The 22,858-nt window shown below is 36.0% G+C and overlaps 2 protein-coding genes across 3 annotated transcripts in view; both read left to right on the top strand.

The window, feature by feature from the left end:
- The window catches only part of LOC136039859 (N(4)-(Beta-N-acetylglucosaminyl)-L-asparaginase-like), a 145,660-nt gene extending 142,743 nt beyond the window's left edge, over positions 1–2,917 (top strand). Inside the window, exon 7 of one of the 2 annotated variants that reach the window (XM_065723798.1) lies at positions 2,754–2,917. In XM_065723798.1, the coding sequence (XP_065579870.1) occupies positions 2,754–2,838 (85 nt within the window). In that variant the 3' untranslated portion in view covers positions 2,839–2,917. The remainder of the gene's footprint in view (positions 1–2,753) is intronic. The other variant, XM_065723797.1, reaches the window with a different exon arrangement.
- Positions 2,918–11,303: 8,386 nt separating this feature from the next.
- Positions 11,304–22,858, top strand: part of LOC136039858 (uncharacterized) — a 38,055-nt gene continuing 26,500 nt past the window's right edge. Inside the window, exon 1 of the mRNA XM_065723796.1 lies at positions 11,304–11,439. The gene's annotated coding sequence lies outside the window, so the exon portion shown is untranslated. The remainder of the gene's footprint in view (positions 11,440–22,858) is intronic.

Raw genomic sequence — 22,858 nt, 5'->3', positions numbered from 1 at the left:
CTGTTAAAAAAAAATATAGATTCGGCGTTATGTTTTTCATCAAACAGTTCGTGGTAACGAACTGTAGTAAGGAGCGACCCGGCTCAATAGTAAACGAAACTCTAAAAAACGGAATTTTGATGCTAAAAGATACATCAAAAGAATCGAATTTTCATGCTGATTTTAAATATATAAGTTTTATCAAATTTAGTCTTTGTCATCAAAAGTTACGAGCCTGAGAAAATTTGCCTTATTTTGGAAAATAGGGAGAAACACCCCCTAAAAGTCATAGAATCTTAACGAAAATCACACCATCGCATTCAGCGTATCAGAGAACGCAACAGCAAAAATTTAAAGCTCATATCTATAAAAATGTGGAATTTCGTACTTTTTGCGAGAAGACAGATCACGGGTTCGTGTTTTTTTTTTTTTTTTTTTTTTTTTTTTTTTTTTTTTTTTTTTTTTTTTTTTTTTTTTTTCAGGGGTCATCGTACGACCAAGTGGTCCTAAAATGTTGCAAGGGGGCTCATTCTAACGGAAATGAAAAGTTCTAGTGCCCTTTTCAAGTGACCAAAAAAATTGGAGGGCACCTAGGCCCCCTCCCACGCTCATTTTTTCCCAAAGTCAACGGATCAAAATATTGAGATAGCCATTTTGTTCCGCATAGTCGAAAACCATAATAACTATGTCTTTGGGGATGACTTACTCCCCCACAGTTCCTGGGGGAGGGGCTGCAAGTTACGAACTTTGACCAGTGTTTACATACAGTAATGGTTATTGGGAAGTGTACAGACGTTTTCAGGGGGATTTTTTTGGTTTGGGGGTGGGGTTGAGGGGAGGGGGCTATGTGGGAGGATCTTTCCTTGGAGGAATATGTCATGGGGGAAGAGAAATTCAATGAAAAGGGCGCGGGATTTTCTAGCATTACTATAAAAAAAAACAATGAAAAAATAAACATGAAAAAGTTTTTTCAATTGAAAGTAAGGAGTAGCATTAAAACGAACAGAGATTATTACGCATATGAGGGGTTCTAAAAATACTTTAGTATAAAGAGTGATGTATTTAGGAGGAGATAAATACCTCGCTCTTTATGCTAAAGTATTTTTAGTAATTTCAACTATTTATCCTACTTTCCTTGGAGGAATATGTCATGGGGGAAGAGAAATTCTGATTCAGGGGTCATTCTTAAAGAATTGGGACAAAACTTAAGAATTTAGCGTAAAGAGCGAGGTATTAACGAGGGGACAAACCCCCTCATATACATAAACCCCCTCAAATATAAGAATTTAAAAGTTTGCTACTTAAGTTAATTCTTAAGTTATGTATAACTTATGCGACCCGGCTCAATAGTAAACGAAACTCTAAAAAACGGAATTTTGATGCTAAAAGATACATCAAAAGAATCGAATTTTCATGCTGATTTTAAATATATAAGTTTTATCAAATTTAGTCTTTGTCATCAAAAGTTACGAGCCTGAGAAAATTTGCCTTATTTTGGAAAATAGGGAGAAACACCCCCTAAAAGTCATAGAATCTTAACGAAAATCACACCATCGCATTCAGCGTATCAGAGAACCCAATTGCAAAACTTTAAAGCTCCTATTTACAAAAAAAAACATTTACAAAAAAAACAATGAAAAAATAAACATGAAAAAGTTTTTTCAATTGAAAGTAAGGAGTAGCATTAAAACGAACAGAGATTATTACGCATATGAGGGATTCTAAAAATACTTTAGCATAAAGAGCGAGGTATTTAGGAGGAGATAAATACCTCGCTCTTTATGCTAAAGTATTTTTAGTAATTTCAACTATTTATCCTACTTTCCTTGGAGGAATATGTCATGGGGGAAGAGAAATTCTGATTCAGGGGTCATTCTTAAAGAATTGGGACAAAACTTAAGAATTTAGCGTAAAGAGCGAGGTATTAACGAGGGGACAAACCCCCTCATATACATAAACCCCCTCAAATATAAGAATTTAAAAGTTTGCTACTTAAGTTAATTCTTAAGTTATGTATATTTTTTACTAATAAAAACGTTCGTTAAAGATTAAAGTTCTAGTTGCCTTTTTTAAGTAACCGAAAAATTGGAGGGTAACTAGGCCTCCTTCCCCACCCCTTATTTCTCAAAATCGTCTGATCAAAACTAAGAGAAAGCCATTTAGCCAAAAAAAGAATTAATATGCAAATTTCATTTTAATAATTTATGTGCGGAGAGCCAAAATCAGAAATGCATTAATTCAAAAACGTTTGACTCTTTGCCACAGTTCTACTTTTTAAAACAATTAAAAACTTTAGCGTAAAGAGCGAGGCGTTGAGGCGAGGCGAGGCGTTGACCCATTTCATATAAGGAGTAATTTCTGTTCGTTTTTAGTTTTAATGTCGCTCCTTACTTTCAGTTAAAAAAATCTAGTTTTATTATTTAATAATGACAAAAGACAAGCTAGAGCCAAAGTTAAAGGTTCAATAACAAAAAAAAACGTAATTTTATAAAGGAGCTAATTCTAATTTAAGTTAATTTAAAATGTTTAAGGGGTTAATTGATGATTATGTAGCACAGACAAATGAGATTAGAAAACTAGTCTAAGTGAGAATAGCAACAGCTAAAGAGAAAGGCATGGAAGAAACGACAGTGAGAATCACGATACGAGGGTACTGAAAGCTATTAAATATAAGTTGAGTGACACTTTTATATATTTTCCTATTGGTCAAAATCTTATCAATTACCATTTTATCAAACATCTTATCAGGTGACATCTAAGAATTTTTGTTTTAGGTATTCAGTTGCAAGTCCTGCCTTAGAGGGAGTGCAAGTAATCAACGTACCATGCAACACACTGGTCTCACAGTCCGAACTCTAATTTTATATTTAACTATTTGTTTCACTTATTAAAATTTCTTGTCCTTGTACAAAAATCTCTTTAGGATTTTTTTGTCTCAAAATTAATGATTTTTAAAGACCGCTATCGGGATGGAACTTGCTTTGAACGAATAGCTTATATAAAGCAGAATCGCCGTTTCTAGCTCATTGTTAAAGTGATAACTTACAATGTATGGAGCAGGCGTTATTATGCTACTTTCTGAGGTGAAATTTGCACGAAAACAAATGTTTTATGGCTGGGACATAAGACTAAAAACGAAAGCATGGGGGGATAGGACATAGAAATTCTACTTTTGAATATCTGTAAAATGCCTCTTGACCGCCGTACACTTTTACTTTTAGAGTTTAAAACAATCTAATTTGTGCTTTTTAGTGGATTTAGAGATTAGAACGTTTTTTAAAAATGTCTGTTGTGTTTTAATTTGAAATTTTCTTTGCTTTTTTTGTAGCCAGTAATTATGACCTTCAATCTTAACAACCGTTAAAACATGGTTTATTTTTTGGTGTTCCCAAAAATGGTCAAATTTCGAATTTGAATTGGTTAATTCAATAAGTAAAAAGGCTAAATCTAAGTTGTGTGATGCTTAGTTTTAGATTTGAAGAATTTTTCGTGACGAATATTTGAACATCAGGAAAGCCAAAACTTCTTTCATTTTTTTTTTATTCGACAAAGACAAAGTCAATGCAATTATACATTCCTATTGACAGAAAGAGAAAAGTCAGATGTTCAAAACTAGGCTTGGATGATATAAACTTTTTTTTAATATTTAGGGGTTTTATTGAAGGCAGCCGATGTGGAGGTTTTGAACAGACAGGAAAGATCAGAAGAGTCTGTCACCGCTTCAGCAGCTCTTGTTAAGGCTTGCAGAGCGTATCTTGTTTCTTCTCAGGCCATGGATGTGTCTGTCCTGTCTCGTATCACTGGGAGTAAAAACCCCGGTATTCCCTGTTGTATCTCAAGAGGCCTGGTTAGTTTTAATAAGCTTCATCAAGTTACCATCTCGTCTCATCTGGATTAAAACAATGGAAAAAACGTGTCTTGCACAGTACGCAAGCTTATAATAAGTTTCGAGCTCTTTCTAGGTAATTACGAAAGAAGAAGAATAAATAAATAAAAAAGCAACAAAAAGACAAAACCAAACGAGGACAATTCTGAGCCAGTGAATAAACCTGTTCACTGGCTAATGATGTTTTTTAGTTTTCTTAAATTTATTTATTATTTGTATTTTCGTACGTGATGTATCATTGGTGTGGTCTTATTATTTTTGTTGAAGTAGTTGTAGTAAATGTAGCAGCGGTTGTAGCATTAGTAGTAGCATGCACATACTGCCTTTTGGTCAATTCATCTTCCGCTGTAAGTATTTTCTGAAAGTTCCAACTTAATACTTAAAATTCATTCTTGAGATACGCTCTTTTGATAATAGGCATGCACCTAGTGTCTTTTGATTTAGTTCAAATTTCCCCTCAGTATTTTTATGTAGTCCTTTGGTTGTAGTAGTAGTATTAGTAGTGGAAGTAGTGGTAGTAGTAGTAGTAATTGTAGTAGCGTACAAATATTAGTTTTTTGGCCAATTGATCATCTCCCTTATCATATCCTGAAAGTTTCAAATTAATATAGTTATCTTTCTTGAGTTACGCCCTTTTGACAGCCCGTTTACACGTAAAGCGTTTCGATTTAATTCAACACTCCTCTCAACCTTCTTTGAAAGGCTCACATGAATGGCCTTTGTCTTCTTGAAAAGTAAAGTTCAAACATGCATACCTATCTCAATAACATATACTTTATATAAACAGTGAACGAATTGCCTGACTTACATCCCTTGTTGTGGGAGCTGTGGGGAGGTTGACGTCCCCAAAGGCATATTTTCAGGATCTTTCAATAATTCCGAAGAAAATAGAAGTCTCAAAATTTTTATTGGATGTTGTTTTTGTCTTGGAAGGGGGGGGGGGGCGTTGCCCTCAATTCACTTTTGACTCTTAAGAAGAGCCCTTTAACTTCCTATTTTCAATCAAATGGGCCCTATTCAAAGTTTATACGAACCCCATTCCATAATAACCTTAAATGCCTTCCGGGCATAGCTTACAACACTTGCCCCCAGATTCTGAGGGGCTATTTCAACCCCATCTCCTTTTTTATATTTTCTATAGACTATTTCTAACAAAATGGCTATCTCACAATGAATGCGTTTAGGGAAAAGAAGATGTGGGGTGGGGCTAATTTACCTCCTTTCACTTTTCAATCTTAAAAGGAACGCTAGGGCGTCCGTTTCAATTGAATGAGCCACATCCGAAGTTTATATGACCATCCTTTCCATAAAAACCTTAAATGTTAACAATGGGCAACTAATATAACTTACAGCCCATGTCCCAAGGTCTCTCGGAGTGGAGAAGGGGGATGCCCAAAGACATAATAAAGACATAATTAATGGACCTTTCAAATATGCTTCACAAAATGGCTCTCCCAAAATTTTGATTGGATGTGTGGGAAAATGATGGCTGGGGGGGGGGGGGCTAGTTGCCTTCCAGTCACTTTTGACTATTAAAAAAGGCACCAGAACTTTCAGTTTCCAATCTTATGAGCCCCCTCCGAAGTTTATGCGACCACCCTTTCCATAAAAACCTTATATGTCCCGGGGCATAACTTACAACCCTTCCCCTCAGGGTTCTGGGGGGAGATGGGAGTTTAATTCTAAACGTCATAATTACTAGACCTGTCAACTACGGTCAACGAAATGGCTGTCTCGATGTTTTGATTATATTTATTTAAAGAAATGATGGTCGGGGGAGGGGGTTGCCCTCCAATCACTTTTGACTATTGGAAAAAGAACTTTTCCAATTTCCAAACGAATGAGCCCCCTTCGAAGTTTCTACGACAAATCCTTCTATATGAAGTGCTCTGGTCTAAAAAAACAAAAATAAAATAATAACATATTGTGCCCATATCGTTTTTTACTTAGGCACAACTATTGCGCTGCCCATGGTATGTAACAAATTGATGTGACATTGAAATATTTCTAGCATGTAAGGATTATATGCGGCGGCATGACGATTGTCACGAGCAATTCGGTGATTATTGGAGTCTCTCAGATAAACAGCACGGTCATGTGAAAATTCTTCAACGATCTGTCTAATTTGGGATCAGGACGACGCCGATATTTTGGTTTTTCATCAATCGCTAGAGATGTAACTGAATTGTAGTTCATTGGAAAATAGAAGCGGCACTGCAATTTTCCATTTATACTGATCATACAACTCACATTTGGATTTAGCTGGATTTAGACGGATTATGAATCTTCCGCTTTAAGACTAATTCTCATAGTAAATGATCGGCGTTATTTGGACTTTCAGCCGAAATAACATCATCTCGATTGGATTACGTATTCAATTACGAGGGCTCATGATCAATACCCAGTACATATGTGGTAGCTCACCTTTTTCAAATTCAATCGTATAGACATTTGCTGCCACCTTTCAAAATATCTGTCTTTTATCATAATCATTGATTGTTTCCTCAAACCTCAGTTCTGGAACTCGAGTAACGATCTTGAGTGGACTGTTCTATGATAAACTTCTTATCATCTGATTTAATACTTGTTGCTTCTTTAAGTTTGGGCCAATCAGGATCGCAAGTTATAGTAATTAAGTTATCTGGGTGCCTAAGGCGACGAGCAATAACCAAGGTATTTTGAAAATTTTCAACAAAGTAGCGTGTTGCTCCAATGAATGATGACGGAAGTATTTTGTGTCGCCAACGACTACATTCCGTTTCGAAGCTAAGTCGTTCAGAAGTCTTGTAAGACCAACGTAGTGTTCGACCAAAATAGTTTTCTTGTTAAATTTTATCCATTGGATGCAATCACGCTCAAGACGAATATCGGTAACGACAAGACATGGTTGAAAAGCCCTTCCACCGAAGTTCAAAGAATTAAAACCGATCCAACGTAGGTCGGGTGTTCAGGTCGAAAAGCGATACGATGTCTCGCTAATTCAAGTTAGAAAGAATTATTCAAGGGGAAATCTTCTAAACAAAAGACAATATGTATACGCTACTAAATTTCAAAAAGCATATAAATATACAGATAATCAAAAGGATATATCAGCAATGTCATAGCAATGGCTAATTTTATTAAGTTGAAACTTCCAGGGCTTGATGAGAGTGATGTTCAACTGACCAAAAGAAAATACGTTAATACTACCGCTGCTAGTAGTACTATCGTTTTTGCTGTTAATATTACTACCAGCAATACCAATACTACTACGGCACTGTGACTACTATTACAAGTATGCCTAAGGATATGAAGGTGAATTTTTCTAGGTATTTTCAGGGGGGGCAACTGATTCACAAGACGCCGTTTGTATGCAGGTTGTCAAAATGACATAACAGTAATATCTCAGGAGCACTTTAGTGTGTGAAGTTGAAACTAACAGGGCTTGTTATGGGAAAAGTTAAACTACCAAAAAAAAAAAAATATTTGTATCCTAATGCTGCTGCTTCTACTCGTACTACTACTACTCCTACTATTATTAGTGTTTCTACTTCTACTCCTGCCACTAAAGTTAAGGCTACTACTATTTATTCTACTACTGCTACTTTTACTGCTAGTACTACTACTGCTACTGTTAAACGAAGTGTACTAAGGCGAAAATATTGGGAAATATTTAAACTGCATGGGACTAAATTGAAACATACTATGCCCACACAGATTATCAAGAGGACATGTCAGAAAGGCTTCAGGAACGGTTGGTGGTATTAAACTGAAACTTTTAGCGTGTGTTTGGTTTCTTCAACATCTTCTTCAACACTCGCTAAAAGTTTCAGTTTAATACCACCAACCGTTCCTGAAGCATTTCTGACATGTCCTCTTGATAATCTGTGTGGGAAGAAACCAAGTCTAAACAGAAGTGGTTAACTCGGCTTAGAACCGAACAGAAAAAAGTCCCTGGGACCTCCAGTATGAATGGAGGCTTTGTGCAATCCTGTGCCTGTCTTGGTTACGATATAGTTTTCAGCTTTTGTCGATGCTCTTCTATCAACAAGAGTCGAAATCCTACACAGCCAATATCAAATAAATCAGCCCAAGACCATTTTGAGTTGGATAATTAGAGTTGAAATTTACCTTAGAATACTTCTTGGTTGCCACAGAATCTGCGAAATATTTGCATGTAAATCCTGCAAAATTCTTACTTTCAATTGCCAGCATCTATGTGCTATGCCTTCAACAGAAACAGAAGGTCTTAATTTTGCAAACCAGGCTTGGTGAAATTTGAAAAGCTGATCTTTTACAGTACCCTTACATAGGCATAAATTTTGCAACGGCTTCTTGTGGGTAGTGGCATCTGCAAAAAATCGTCAATTTACAAGAAATACAGAGGGGGGGAACAAAAAGGTATTTCAATATATAGGGTGGTCGCTTTTCTGTATCTTTTCTTCCAATAAAAATACAGAAAACAAACATTTTAAACCGAAAATTCCCAAAAACCCCATTTATCAATATCTAGAGAGCAAGAACAAAGCCTACGGGGGCAATTGCCCTTCTTCCAGTCTCCGAACACCCCTCGTCAGCAAAGTTCAACACAAAGAAAAGTTTTATTTTTAACACAATGTGTTTTTCAAATTTTTAAAGTTTGACAAAAGATATATGGTTCTTTAATTTCCTACGATTTGAATATAAAGGAAACTACCTTTTTAAGATTGTCGCAGCTCTATACGATGCATAGATTTTTGCAGGCTTAACAAAAAAAGCAAGTATGCTATTATTCTGCATAAATTTGACTCTAATTTTTATTATTTATCCAATAGGATTCTTACAGGAAAATACATCCCCTTTTGAGGAGAAATTTTTCGAGGTACATTGATACGCTTAGCAAATAATTAATTAACAACGATTATATTCACATCGAATAAACAGCCAAAACTATTAAACTCGAAGTGCAAATATTTTATCTTGTCTTGAAACCATGAAATAGAAAACAGAAAAATTAAAACATTATCATGTTAACTGAAAAACTAAATTAATCTAAACTTGAGCTACTTCATAGTTTTTGCCGTTAGAAGGATGTCTTTCTGGTAAGGATCTTTGTGTTTTCTTTGTTTTTCAGGAGAGGTGGAATTTAGCCACAGTGTAGCCACCAATAATTTAGCCTCCTTTGTACTTTGTAGAAGTCTTTGGAGTGGCAAAAGTTTTCAAGAGGTGGCTAAACAGAAAAGTAACGAAGGGAGGTTTTCAACAAAATAGGAAAAGTAAAAACGACGTTTTTGTAGTTCAACAGTGACTTGTCAATGAAATAATAAATGAGATATAGTCCTTAGTGAGGATTTGTTGCATTTCCCTGACAACCAGCCAAAACATTTACTTGGACGAAGCAATGGGTCATTGCATGTAATTGGTAAACCATGCTCCCATCCAAATCAAGAAAGAGCACATCAACTCATAAAGGAGATACAAGAAGAGAACTGTCAAAGATATGTTAATAGAGGTCGTCAAAAATTACAGTTCTGGGAAAAAAAGCTTTTATTAGATTAGATGCGTTTTTAGATTATACTTGTACTTTGTACATAACTACTTCTCTTTCGTTTTGAATTAATTAATCTTTTTGAAGGGGCGATTGTCACCCTTATGCTTAGGTTGGGTTTAGTCAAGAAGCTTTTGCTTTTGCTGAGATTATTTGTGGACCATTTTGTGGGGATTTATTGTTATTGGTATAAATTATAGAAAAAAACTCCAAAGAAAAGCAACGACCCATATTAAAGCGTACAATGAGCAGACTTAAGATCGTATAGCAAGCCAAATTTTAAACTAAAAGTAATAACTATGTTCGAATAAATGAGACCAAAAACAAAGATAAATTAAAATATATAACCATATTAAATTTGGAAATAACGCATAGTACTGTGGACGAAACGTAAATCGAATAGAAAATAAAATTTTAAATCAACAAATCCCTATAAGAACCAAAAGTTCATTAAAGATTGAAATTTCCAGTCTATTTCCAAAAGTCATAGCCGACCACAGTAAAGCCATCACCCCCGCAAACTTTTTTGCTGTCTGGTCCCTTAGTATTCCTCACGATCAAACTTTCCATACAGTCATTCCGTTCAAAATTTTCAAAAATCTAGTAATTATGCCTCTGGGAACGGCATCACCACCAAAGTCTGTGCGGTATGGACCTTGAATTTGTAATTTTGTAATTACAGATAACTTTTAGAGTCAAACATGGGGTACATGTTAGAATCGGGGTCTGGTTAACTCGAAACTTTCATGAACGGTTTCCTGGATTAACAGGGCATACATTTTGAGGAAGGGTGAAGGGAGGAGTTACTTTTCCGGAGTTTCAAAATGAGCCTAAAAACTCTTGTCCGTGACCAGTTTAAAACTTGTAACTGTATGTTCTTTGCCCAAGGGTAAACGTGTTTACCATAAAAATGCCAAAAGATATTTATTCCCATTTGCTCAAAATTTTTGATCTTATGTCCATAAATTACGAATAAGAAAAATCCGAGGGTAAAATTGAACAATATTGGTCCCCTCGGAAATAGGGCTCAATGAAGGACCAATAGAGGTCCAGAAAATATTTTTAAGTATGGATTGATGCTTAAAATAACAAGTCCCTTGGCCAGGAGGACCCTTACCTACAGAAAAAACATTTTTATTTTTGGGATAGTGAGGCCCAAGACACCATCTCTTAGACGGTAGAACTTTTTTAATTGGCTTAAAACTTGTAACCTTAAGTCCTCCCGGATCAACAAGAAAAATTAAAATAAAGAGTCATTTCCTTTATAATGGGGCCCATAAAAGAACGACTTTTAGTCGTAGTGTCAAACTTCCCGAATATGGGGCTGAATAGTTGCCTGGATAAAGGGGACCAAACATTTTACAGGGAAGGAGAAGGGTGATTGGGGCCTGAGAGTTGTTACCTGGCATTCGATGGGATAATATAAAAAATCATTTCACAGATGAATTTATCTGCTTTTATAGTGAACCAGTTTTCCAAACTAAATATTTATTGATCAACAGATTCGTGATTGTGAAAAAAGTTTTCTAGAATTGAACTGTGCAAAAAGCTATTAAAAATTTGCCTATTACATGTATTTTACACAGGTTAATTAGTCAGGAAGTTTGGCCGTTAAGGAAATTCCCTTGAGGCACGGCCCTTACTTAAAGATAAGTTCCTTTTTGGTAGTAATTTTGAAAGTTTTGAAGGTTAATTAATTCGCAGAAATGACTGATCAAATGCTAGCGAAAATGTTGAACCCAATGGGGGAAGATGCAAACGTAATTAAATCAAATGAAACTAATTTTATAAATTTTGTCTGTAAGTAATACGATGCTCCATTTAACAATTATGATAAATTTATTATTTCAGCATATATCTGATTGTTTTGAATGAATGGGTCTGGATTCAGTCTAGCCAAGAGAATTAACGAGAAGGAACAACGCATGTGCAATTGTTTCCATAAGCTTATCTTTCTCTAGTTCCTTTTTAGAAGCTCTGTGGTTAGGAAACAGTACTGTCTCTTCTTACTGCTCAAAGAATCGATTCTTTTGGATGTTTCCCATGGATGGTTTAATATGAAGAATGAGTAAGCTATTAATTATATATTTACTGATATATATATATATATATATATATATATATATATATATATATATATATATAATATATATATATATATATATATGTATATATATATATATGGTAAAATTCTAGTTAATTGACTTCTTCCTATCTCAGAAAGGGTTTAGGTTAGGAAAATGAAACTTTCAGGGATGGGTCTATAGGCTAAAGTATGTCCTGGGAAGGTATTATAAAGTATTCATCTCCACTCCTTCTAGAGGGCCCTAAAATTTGCCTACATGACAGGTCTATACCTATTGAAATTTTGACAAAACAACATTTTACCTTAATTTTCAGTTACTAGTTGCTTTTTCTCTGCCTTTAGTTCTGAAAATACAATTCCTGTTATTTGAGTAGAATTTTGAGCCAAATCAATGTTTTTTTTCAAAATTTAGGAAATGTATTTGCATATCTTTCAAACCTTATAAAATGGAATTGAGCAAAGTTATGAAGCTGAAAACAATTTTTTGTACTTCAATTAAGCAGAAGATCTATTTTGCAAGGTTTCACTTTTATAACACACAAATTTTTAAAGGTCATCAAAGGTCAGGACCCTCTAGAGGGAGAAGTAGTGGAGGTAGTTGCTTCAAAATACTTTCCTGGGACACACTTCAGTCTCTAGATTCATCCCTGAAAGTTTCATTTTCCTAACCTAAACCCTTTCTGAAATAGCAAGAAGTCAATTAACTAGAATTTTACCGATAACTGGTTTTAATTCATTCAGACGTTTCCATACCTAAAATTGCGATGTTCGAAGCAGCCATAGGTTCACACACCCTTGACTTTCTTGGGGAGAAGTCTGAAAAACCTAATTGCCTTCCTAGGGAATCATTCAAACTAATCTTGAGGATGGGTGAAAACTCGTTGTTTTTAGCCAAAATCATAATACTGTAACAATTTTATTCATAATATCAGTTATGGCATTAGATGAGCATTCTATCCTAATTTTTGACAAAAATTTCTGAAACTTTGCCTCTTCAGTATTTGAGACAGAGTTTGGCTGCTTACTCCATTGTTTGTCTTGTGTAAAAATATTCCTTTTGTACAGACTTTATTTCAAGCTAACTTTTCTTTAACATAATTTTAATATACTGAAATTACATTATATATAATTGTTATTCAGTTTATAGAATTTACTTTATCATTAAAATTTCAATAATTGCTTCATGGTCAGTTTTCTTTGTTTTGCAGTGCTGTTGATTTCAATTGCAACAATTTTTTTTTCTGAAAGTCCTTTATTATTCAGAACACACCCAAGAAGCGAAGTTAATTTAATTCTAATGAAATATTCCAAAATTTAAGGAAAATATAATACTTTAGTTTATACAATAATATAATTTGGGCTATATGTTCGGACGTTGGGGAGGGATTTGGGGTCAAATTAACCTAACTAGGCCTAAACTTACCCCCTCATAATGTACATATATGTAGCCCAAATTATACAAGTCTAGTGCATTCTGTGATCCGTTATTTGTCTTTGTAGTTATGAAGCAGGTTTTCATATATCGTACATTCAGCAGACTTCTCGATTGTGTTCTGAATAATACAGGAATGCCTTTTTTTTTATATGTATTAGGAAGGGTATTTTGCCTATTGAAGGCCACTCATTCTGTGGCAACACTTGTACTTAATTCGCACCTTTCGTGGAAGCCGATTAAGTTTTCTAAGGGATGTCTTTTCTTCGAAAACAGATGTTGGAAAAAAAATTCAAAACTTTTGAGTGGATGGCATTTTGAGGGTGTAGCTGCCACTCTCCACTTCAGTTTAGATATGGCTGTAAAAATGGGCATGTTCAGACAAAAAATGGTCCTTTGGCCTGCCACTTTTTTTCATGCAACTTCTTATATGTTTGGTATAATTCACCTGTTTATGCCACTTCTAATGACTTACCCCAGTTAAAAATAACCCTTGCACGACTACCTATTCCTAAATTTTGGCTCCCGCATGTTGTGGTGTGCAGTTTATAGCGATACGTCAACTACACTTACTTTGACAATTAAATAAAAAAGAAACTAGTTTTTTTAACTGAAAGTAAGGAGCGATATTAAAACTTAAACCGAACAGAAATTACTCCGTATATGAAATGGGTTGTCCCCTCCGCTTTTCCTTGCTCTTTACGCTAAAGTTTGACTCTTTGCCACAATTCTGCTTTTTAAAACAATTAAAAACTTTAGCGTAAAGAGCGAGGGGCGCTTTAAAGAAGCTTAAAATTCCAAGTTTTTCATAATGTCTGAAGACGTCTAAAGGAACTAGGTTTTAGTGCCCTTTGTGTTTTGAAAATGCTTATTGACTTAGCAGGAAAAGGAGATCACGAAAGTTTCTAAATACACGAGATAGCTTCCCCTCTGTTTGTTCTGATAACCGCTTGAGCTGATAATAATAATGGAAGTCAAATAATCCACAGCTAGAGCAAAAGAGGGATACTAGATTACAATTTAGTCTCTGACTTTTCAATCTCGACCGCCTTAAGCTAAAACCTCATTATCTGTGGTAAGTGGCTTTATTTTGATGCATCCTCCGCTCAAATGCAGTAAGGTGGCAAGGTTTATAGTTTGAAAGGATTTTGTTTATAAAAGTTCCAAGAGATGCAAACCTGCCTCCGCAGCAACCATAGCTACACTGATTATTTGCATGACAAATCTTCGAATTTGACGTGTGATATGGAACTGAAGTACAAAAATTGCGAGGTTTTGGCACCACCTGAATTTGAATTGGTTCCCACGTGCTGTTTTTGCTAGATGATGAAGTTATTTTGCTGGAAAGTATAGTGAGTTGGCAGATTTTGAAGGCTTTCCTCACCTTGTCTTATCTTCCATTCCAAAGAGAACTGGTGTAAACACAAAGATATGCTTGCATTAAAATACATAGAAGTATATAAAACAAAAAAAAATACGAGAAACCAAATTCTGAAGAATAACTAATTATTTCTTTCCAACGAACAATTCTTTTTCTTATCATTTTTATTATTTTTATACTTTAAGTTTTGTTATGCCAAAACACGCTGTTGCTCGTCCATGTTATAACCTGACAGTGTTAAATAATGATTCTTTTGTCAAAGTAAGTGTAGTTGACGTATCGCTATAAACTGCACACCACAACATGCGGGAGCCAAAATTTAGGAATAGGTAGTCGTGCAAGGGTTATTTTTAACTGGGGTAAATCATTAGAAGTCGCAGAAACAGGTGAATTATACCAAACACATAAGAAGTTGCATGAAAAACAATGGCAGGCCAAAGGAGGCCAAAGACCCCTCCATCCACTCAAAAGTTTTGAATTTTTTTCCAACATCTGTTTTCAAAGGCAAGACACCCCTTAGAAAACTTTATCGGCTTCCACGAAAGGTGCGAATTAAGTACAAGTGTTGCCACAGAATGAGTGGCCTTCAATAGGCAAAATATCCTTCCTAATACATATAAAAAAAGGCATTCCTGTATTATTCAGAACACAGTCGAGAAGTCTACGCCACAGTCGAGACGATATATGAAAACCTGCTTCATAACTACAAAGACAAATAACGGATCACATCAAATCCAAGTCAATCAAATCCACATCAAATTCAAGTCAAACAGTTCGTGGTTTGAAGTGTTTGACGCTTTAAGCTTCTTTAAAGCACCAAGGACACTAAAAATGGAACCTAGTTCCTTAAATTGGTTAAGTGGAAACTTATAGAGCCATATACGTCTTCAAACATTTTGAAAAACTGGCAATTTTAAGCTTCCTTAGAGCACAAAGGATACTAGAAACAGAACCTAGTTCCTTAAACTGGTTAAGGGGAAACTTACGGAACCATATACGTCTTCAAACCTTATGAAAAATTGGAAATTTTAAGCTTCTTTACAGCACCAAGGACACGTCTTCAAACATTTGGAAAAACCAAGATTTCGATTTTTAATGAGCAAGATATTCAATTTTTAATTTAGTTTTTACTCACGGGTTCCAAATTTAAAAATTAAAGAATTTGTCGAAAAATCAACAAAAAATGAGTGAGAAAGAAATGTCATCATGAGGCTCTAAAAAGTGCAACTTTCCTGATTTCTCTAACAGAAAAAAGTAAAACCATTAAATTGCAGCAAAGTGGTTAAAAATCTAGTGATTGGATGAGTAAAATAATGTAAAAGTATAGACTAACCCTATCATCTTGTTTACAAAAAGAATTGGGAAATAGTGTATATATCATGGAATAGCTTAAGAATTAAGCTATATTTTATTTGGTTATTATTAAAGTTATTCAACGTATTGAATCATTAGTTGTTGACTAACGTATAGGGACGTCCTTTTGGAAATACTAATTATCTTACTTTGGTATATCTATTCCTTCCAAATTATTCCAAAAGAATCACTTTTATTGCTTTACTTGTATACCATAAAGTACAAATATCAAATTCGATGTTCCGCTTCAAAAATCAAGAAAAGAAATACAGACATGCACATTCAAGCGTAGCAAAACGGCTTATATTGGGATATCAACGTAACTTTATATATATATATATATATATATATATATATATATATATATATATATATATATATATATATATATATATATATATATATATATATATATATATAAAACTGTTATCCAACAGGTAACAGATACCAATAGACACATAAAAAGAATTAGATTTTAAACCTGACTTCAAATATGTAAGTTTCATCAAGCCTTATCCATCGAAAGTTACGAGCCTGAGAATATTTGTGTTATTTTCAAAAAAAGGGAAAACACCCCCTAAAAATCATAGAATCTTGATGAAAATCACACCATCAGCGCCAACGTTTCAGAGAACCCTACCATAGAGGTTTCAAGCTGCTATATGCAAAAATGTGGAATTTTGTATTTTTTGCCAGAAGAAAGATCACGAATACTTGTTTATTTTTTGTGTTTTTTTCCTTCCCAGGGATGATTGTATCGACCATGTGGTCCTAGAATATCGCGAGAAGGATCATTGAGCTGAAATTAAAAGTTCTAGCGCCCTTTTTAAGGAGCAAAAAAAATTATAGGGCAACTAGGCGCCCTCCCACATTCAGTTTTTCCCAAAGTCACCTGATCAAAATTTTGATATAGTCAATTTGTTCAGCATAGTAAAAAGATCTAAAAACTATGTCTTCAGGTGTAAAGTGATCCCCCACAGTCCTCGGGGGAAGGGCTGCATGTTGGGAGCTTTCCGCAGTGTTTGCATGTAGTATTTATTATTGAGAAGTATATAGTCATTTTTGGAGGGGTTGTGCTACGGGTGGATTTATATGGGGAAAATCTTCACTGGAGAAGAAAATTTCTAGTGAGGGAATATTCCTGGTAAAATTTGACACTGGGGGGAGGGGAAAGGTTGACAGAATTACTAATCGAAATTCTTTTTAGTTGTCTTGCATTCTCTTTGCCAATTTTTGTATGTGGGGATGTTCCGGGGGAATGATCCAGGGGATTTTTCCACGTATTTTGTTTTCTGGGAAATAATTTCCGCAGAAGGGGCATTTCTGGAATGATCGAGAAACAGATTAGTGATAATGTCTTATTCAAATGAAAGAGTCCCAAATAGAATTTTTTCAAGGTGAAACGTCCACAAGCAATCTTACAGGAAGGGGGATTCTCAGTGAAGTCGAATATATCTGGGGGGGAATTCAACGGGGTAGGGGGATGCACTTTTTGTTGGGTGAAATTCCCACGGAGGAGATTTTCGTGAGGGGGAGGGGTATATTTCATTAAGGGTGAGCCTGATTTACCGGCAATATTTAGAAAATGAACAGAAATTGTGCCATATATGAAGCGTTTCCCCCTCTTTACTCTTCACACTAAATTTTGACTGTTTCCTTATTTTGAAACACGGGAACCGTTTATTAAGAATAGGAAGCTTTTTTAAAAGTGCTAGCAGCTTTAGCGTAAAGAGCAAAGTATTGAGGAGGGGGCGACCCGTCAAATGTAGGATATATTGGCTAAACTTAATATGCTAATTTAATTTTAATTTTGATGTAAGGTGAGCCAAATTTTAACCTGCATTAGTTGAAAAACGTTCAGTAATTAAATAAGATAAAAAAAAAACAGTTTTTTTTCTACTGAAAGCAAGAAGCGACATTAAAAGAAACAAAAATTATTCCGTATATGAAAGGGGCTGTCCCCTCCTCAACGCTTCGCTCTTTATGCTAAAGTTTTTATTGTTGTAAAAAGTAGAATTGTGACAGAGTCAAACTTTAGCGAAAAGAGCGTAACGTTGAGGAGGGACAGCCCATTTCATGTATGGAATAATATCTATTCGTTTAAAGTTTTAATGTCAATCTTAATTTTCAGGTTTTTTTTGTTTAATTATGATAAGCGATAAGACCAGCCCATGTAGGATAAACATGAAATATTGTGCAACATTAAACTCAAGTCATGCCATGAGTCTGAAATTATTATTTCAAAAGATTATTTGCTGGTTTCTGCAATGTTTTTTAGGTACGATAAGTGTTATCGACTATACCGAATTAGTTTCCGCGTATTGTTTTTCGTGGTTGGGTTTTACAGCAGCGGTGAAACTTTGCGCATGAATTCTGATTTTTAATATTTTTTAACAACCAAAAGAACAAGAGCTAAAAGCTCATATGGCACTTGTGACGAGGCGAGAAGAGCTAGGAGCCAAGAGATCATATGGTATGAGCTCTAACAAAATTCTATGAATCAATAGATTGATTTAAAAAGGAAAATTAGAGGTTTAATGCCGGTCAGGATTTAAAATAAGAGCTCTGAGTCACGATGTCCTTCTAAATATCAAAATTCATAAAGATCCGGTCACCCACTCGTAAGTTATAAATACATAATTTTTTCTAATTGTTCCTCTCCCTTTAGCCCCCCAGATGGTCGAATCTGGGAAAACGACTTTATCAAGTCAAATTGTGCAGCTCCCTGACACGCCTACCAATTTTCATCGTCCTAGCACGTCCAGAAGCACCAAACTCACCAAATCACTGAACCCCTACCCACAACTCCTCCAAAGAGAGCGAATCCAGTACGATTCTGTCAGTCACGTATCAAGGACATTTGTTTATTCTATCCACCAAGCTTCATCCCGATTCCTCCCCTCCAAGTGTTTTCCCAAGATTTCCCCCTCCAACTCCTCCCAATGTCAAAAGATCTGGTCTGGATTTGAAATAAGAGCTCTGAGACATGAATTCCTTCTAAAAATCAAATTTCATTAAGATCCGATCATCTATTGGTAAGATAAAAATACCCCAATTTTCACGTTTTCCAAGAATTCCGGTTTCCCCCTCCAACTCCCCCCAATGTCACAGGATGTGGTCGGAATTTAAAATTAGAACTTTAAAGCACAAGATCCTTCTATATATCAAATTTCATTAAGATCTGATCACCCTTTCGTAAGTTACAAATATCTCAATTTTCAAAATTATCCCCCCCCCCCCAATTCCACCAAAGAGAGAAGATCCGGTCCGGTTATGTCAGTCGCGTATCTTAGACAGGTTTCTATTCTTCCCATCCAGTTTCATCCTGATCTCACCGCTTTTAGTATTTTCTAAGATTTCCGGTCCCCCCCAACTGCCACCCCCCCCCCCCAATTACGCTTGATCCGGCTGGGATTTAAAATAAGAGATCTGAGTTACGAGGTCCTTCTAAATATGAAGTTTCAAGAAGATCCGATCACTCCTTCGTAAGTTAAAAATACGTAATTTTTCCTTATTTTTCAGAATTAACCCCCCCCCCCCCCCAATTGAGCGGATCCGTTCCAATGATGCAAATCACGTATGTAAGACTTCTGCTTATTTTTCCCACCAAGTTTCATCCCGATCCCTCCAATCTAAGCGTTTTCCATGATTTTAGGTTCTCCCACCACAAACTTCCCCCAATGTCACCAGATCCGGTCAGGATTACAAATAAGAGCTTTGAGACACAATATCCTTCTAAATATCAAATTTCATTGAGATCCGATCACCCGTTCGTAAGTTAAAAATACCTCATTTTTTTCTAATTTTTCAGAATTAACCCCTCCCCCAACTACCCCAAAGAGAGCGGATCCGTTCCGGTTATGTCAATCATGTATCTAGGACTTGTGATTATTTTTCCCACCAAGTTTTATCCCTATCCCTCAACTCTAAGTGTTTTCCAAGTTTTAGGTTTCCCCCTCCCAACTCCTCCCCCCCCCCCAATGTCCCCAGATCCGGCCAAGATTTAAAATAAAAGCTCTGAGACACGATATCCTTCTAAATATCAAATTTCGTTGAGATCCGATCACCCGTTCGTATGTTAAAAATACCTCATTTTTTCTAATTTTCAGAAATAGCCCCCCCCCCCCAAACTGCCCCAAAGAGAGCGGATCCATTCCGTTTATGTCAATCATGTATTTAGGACTTGTGTTTATTTTTCCCACCAAGTTTCATTCTGATCCCTCCACTCTAAGTGTTATCCAAGTTTTAGGTTCCCCCTCCAAAATCCCCCCAATATCACCAGATCCGGTCGGGATTTAAAATAAGAGCTCTGAGTCACGATATCCTTCTAAATTTCAAAATTCATTAAGATCCGATCACCCACTCGTAAGTTATAAATACCTAATTTTTTCTAATTTTTCATCTCCCTTTAGCCCCCCAGATGGTCGAATCTGGGAAAACGACTTTAAAAGTCAAATTGTGCAGCTCCCTGACACGCCTACCAATTTTTATCGTCCTAGCACGTCCAGAAGCACCAAACTAACCAAATCACTGAACCCCTCCCCCCAACTCCTCCAAAGAGAGCGAATCCAGTACAATTTTGTCAATCACGTATCAAGTACATTTGTTTATTCTATCCACCAAACTTCATCCCGATTCCTCCACTCCATGCGTTCTTCCAAGATTTCCCCCTCCAACTCCTCCGAATGTCAAAAGATCTGGTCGGGATTTGAAATAAGAGCTCTGAGACATGAATTCCTTCTAAAAATCAAATTTCATTAAGATCCGATCATCTATTGATAAGATAAAAATACCCCAATTTTCTCGTTTTCCAAGAATTCCGGTTTCCCCCTGCAACTCCCCCCAATGTCACAGGATCTGGTCGGAATTTAAAATTAGAACTTTAAAGCACAAGATCCTTCTAAATATCAAATTTCATTAAGATCTGGTCACCCTTTCGTAAGTTAAAAATACCTCAATTTTCAAAATTACCCCCCCCCCCCCCAATTCCACCAAAGAGAGAAGATCCGGTCCGGTTATGTCTGTCACGTATCTTAAACAGGTTTCTATTCTTCCCATCCAGTTTCATCCTGATCTCACCGTTTTAAGTATTTTCTAAGAATTCTGGTCCCCCCAACTGCCCCCCCCCCCAATTACGCTTGATCCGGTTGAGATTTAAAATAAGAGATCTGAGTTACGAGGTCCTTCTAAATAAGAACCTTCATGAAGATCCGATCACTCCTACGTAAGTTAAAAATACGTAATTTTTCTTATTTTTCAGAATTAACCCCCCCCCCCCCAATAGAGCGGATCCGTTCCAATTATGTAAATCACGTATGTAAGACTTCTGATTATTTTTCCCACTAAGTTTCATCCCGATCCCTCCAATCTAAACGTTTTCCATGATTTTAGGTTCCCCTCCCCAAACTTCCCCCAATGTCACCGGATCCGTTCAGGATTTAAAACGAGAGCTTTGAGACACGATATCCTTCTAAAAATCAAATTTCATTGAGATCCGATCACCCATTCATAAGTTAAAAATACCTCATTTTTTCTAATTTTCAGAAATAACCCCCCCCCCCCAGCTGCCCCAAAGAGAGCGGATCCGTTCCGTTTATGTCAATCATGTATCTAGGACTTGTGTTTATTTTTCCCACCAAGTTTCATCCCGATCCCTCCACTCTAAGTGTTATCCAAGTTTTAGGTTCCCCCTCCCAAATCCCCCCAATGTCACCAGATCCGGTCGTGATTTAAAATAAGAGCTCTAAGACACGTTATCCTTATAAACATCAAATTTCATTGAGATCCGATCACCCCTTCGTAAGTTAAAAAATACCTCATTTTTTCTAATTTTTCAGAATTACCCCCCCCCCCCCAACTACCCCAAAGAGGGTGGATCCGTTCCGATTATGTCAATCATGTATCTGGGACTTGTGCTTATTTTTCACGTCAAGTTTCATCCCGATCCCTCCACTCTAAGTTTTTTCCAAGATTTTAGGTTTCTCCCCTCCAACTCCCCCCAATGTCATCAGATCCGATCGAGATTTAAAATAAGAGCTCTGAGACACAATATCATTCCGAACATCAAATTTCATTAAAATTCCATCACCCGCTCATAAGTTAAAAATACTTCATTTTTTCTATTTTTTCCGAATTAACCAGCCCCCGACCCCCCCCCCCAGATGGTTAACCCCTCCCCCCCCCCAGATGGTTAAATCGGGAAAACGACTATTTCTAATTTAATCTGGTCCGGTCCCTGATACACTTGCCAAATTTCATCGTCTTAGCTTACCTGGAAGTGCCTAAAGTAGCAAAACCGGGACCGACAGACAGACCGACAGAATTTGCGATTGCTATATGTCACTTGATTAATACCAAGTGCCATAAAAACCATTGAAAATCCTGGTTTTCAGATGTGCATAGACATGAGATGGAGCCAGGCGGCGCCAAGATGGGGCCAGGTGAAGCCAATCTTTTCATTTTGCTGTTCTTGGTGTTTTAAACATCAAGTTAACAAACTTAACTACTGACTAAACAACAGTATTTACGTGGCAAACAAAATATAATGCTAAAAATGATTCAGCGTTTTCTTCAGTGCATGTTAAAAAGGAAAAAAAATTAAATATTTGTATCGGCTAAATGGAAACTCGCAAGCCACTTTTTTTCTATCTGGTTGTCGCACTGTCGAAATTTTTATTTATGGAATAAGGTTGGTCATAAATGTTGAATGTATCACTGCTACATTACTGGAAAACTTGAGATTATACTAACAATGAGACATTCCCTTTTACTTACCATTCTGATGTTAAAATTTGTGCATTTAAAGCAAGCATTTGACTTCATCCATTACGTTTGCATTAAAATCAACTTGGTGGAAGTCATGAAAGCTTGATTGCCATGGCTAATTGGAGTAAAGCCAAGACAGATAGTCTCAGGGAGAGGGAATCTGGCAATGGTATAACCTTTCTCAGAATTCTTCAAAAATGATGAAATTTCACTTGTTGTTAGATAGTCTATCATCCATCCTAGGGCATGATTAAGGTAGATGGGTAAAGAGAATTCAAATGAACTTTACCTACTGAAAAAGCCTACTGGAATTGCAATGCGGATGACCGAGATTTTCAGAGGCCAGAAATAAAAACACGTTAAAAATATATTTCAGTATCAGTGTTTGATTGTTTGCAAAGTTCGCATATTAGGGTTGGTAAAAAGCTGAAAATGGAGCAACACCAACAGAGCAACGCCCCTGAAAACAA

The sequence above is a fragment of the Artemia franciscana genome, chromosome 20 (assembly GCF_032884065.1).
Source record: "Artemia franciscana chromosome 20, ASM3288406v1, whole genome shotgun sequence".
Lineage (NCBI taxonomy): Eukaryota > Metazoa > Arthropoda > Branchiopoda > Anostraca > Artemiidae > Artemia > Artemia franciscana.
This window is presented reverse-complemented; position numbering and strand designations above follow the sequence as displayed.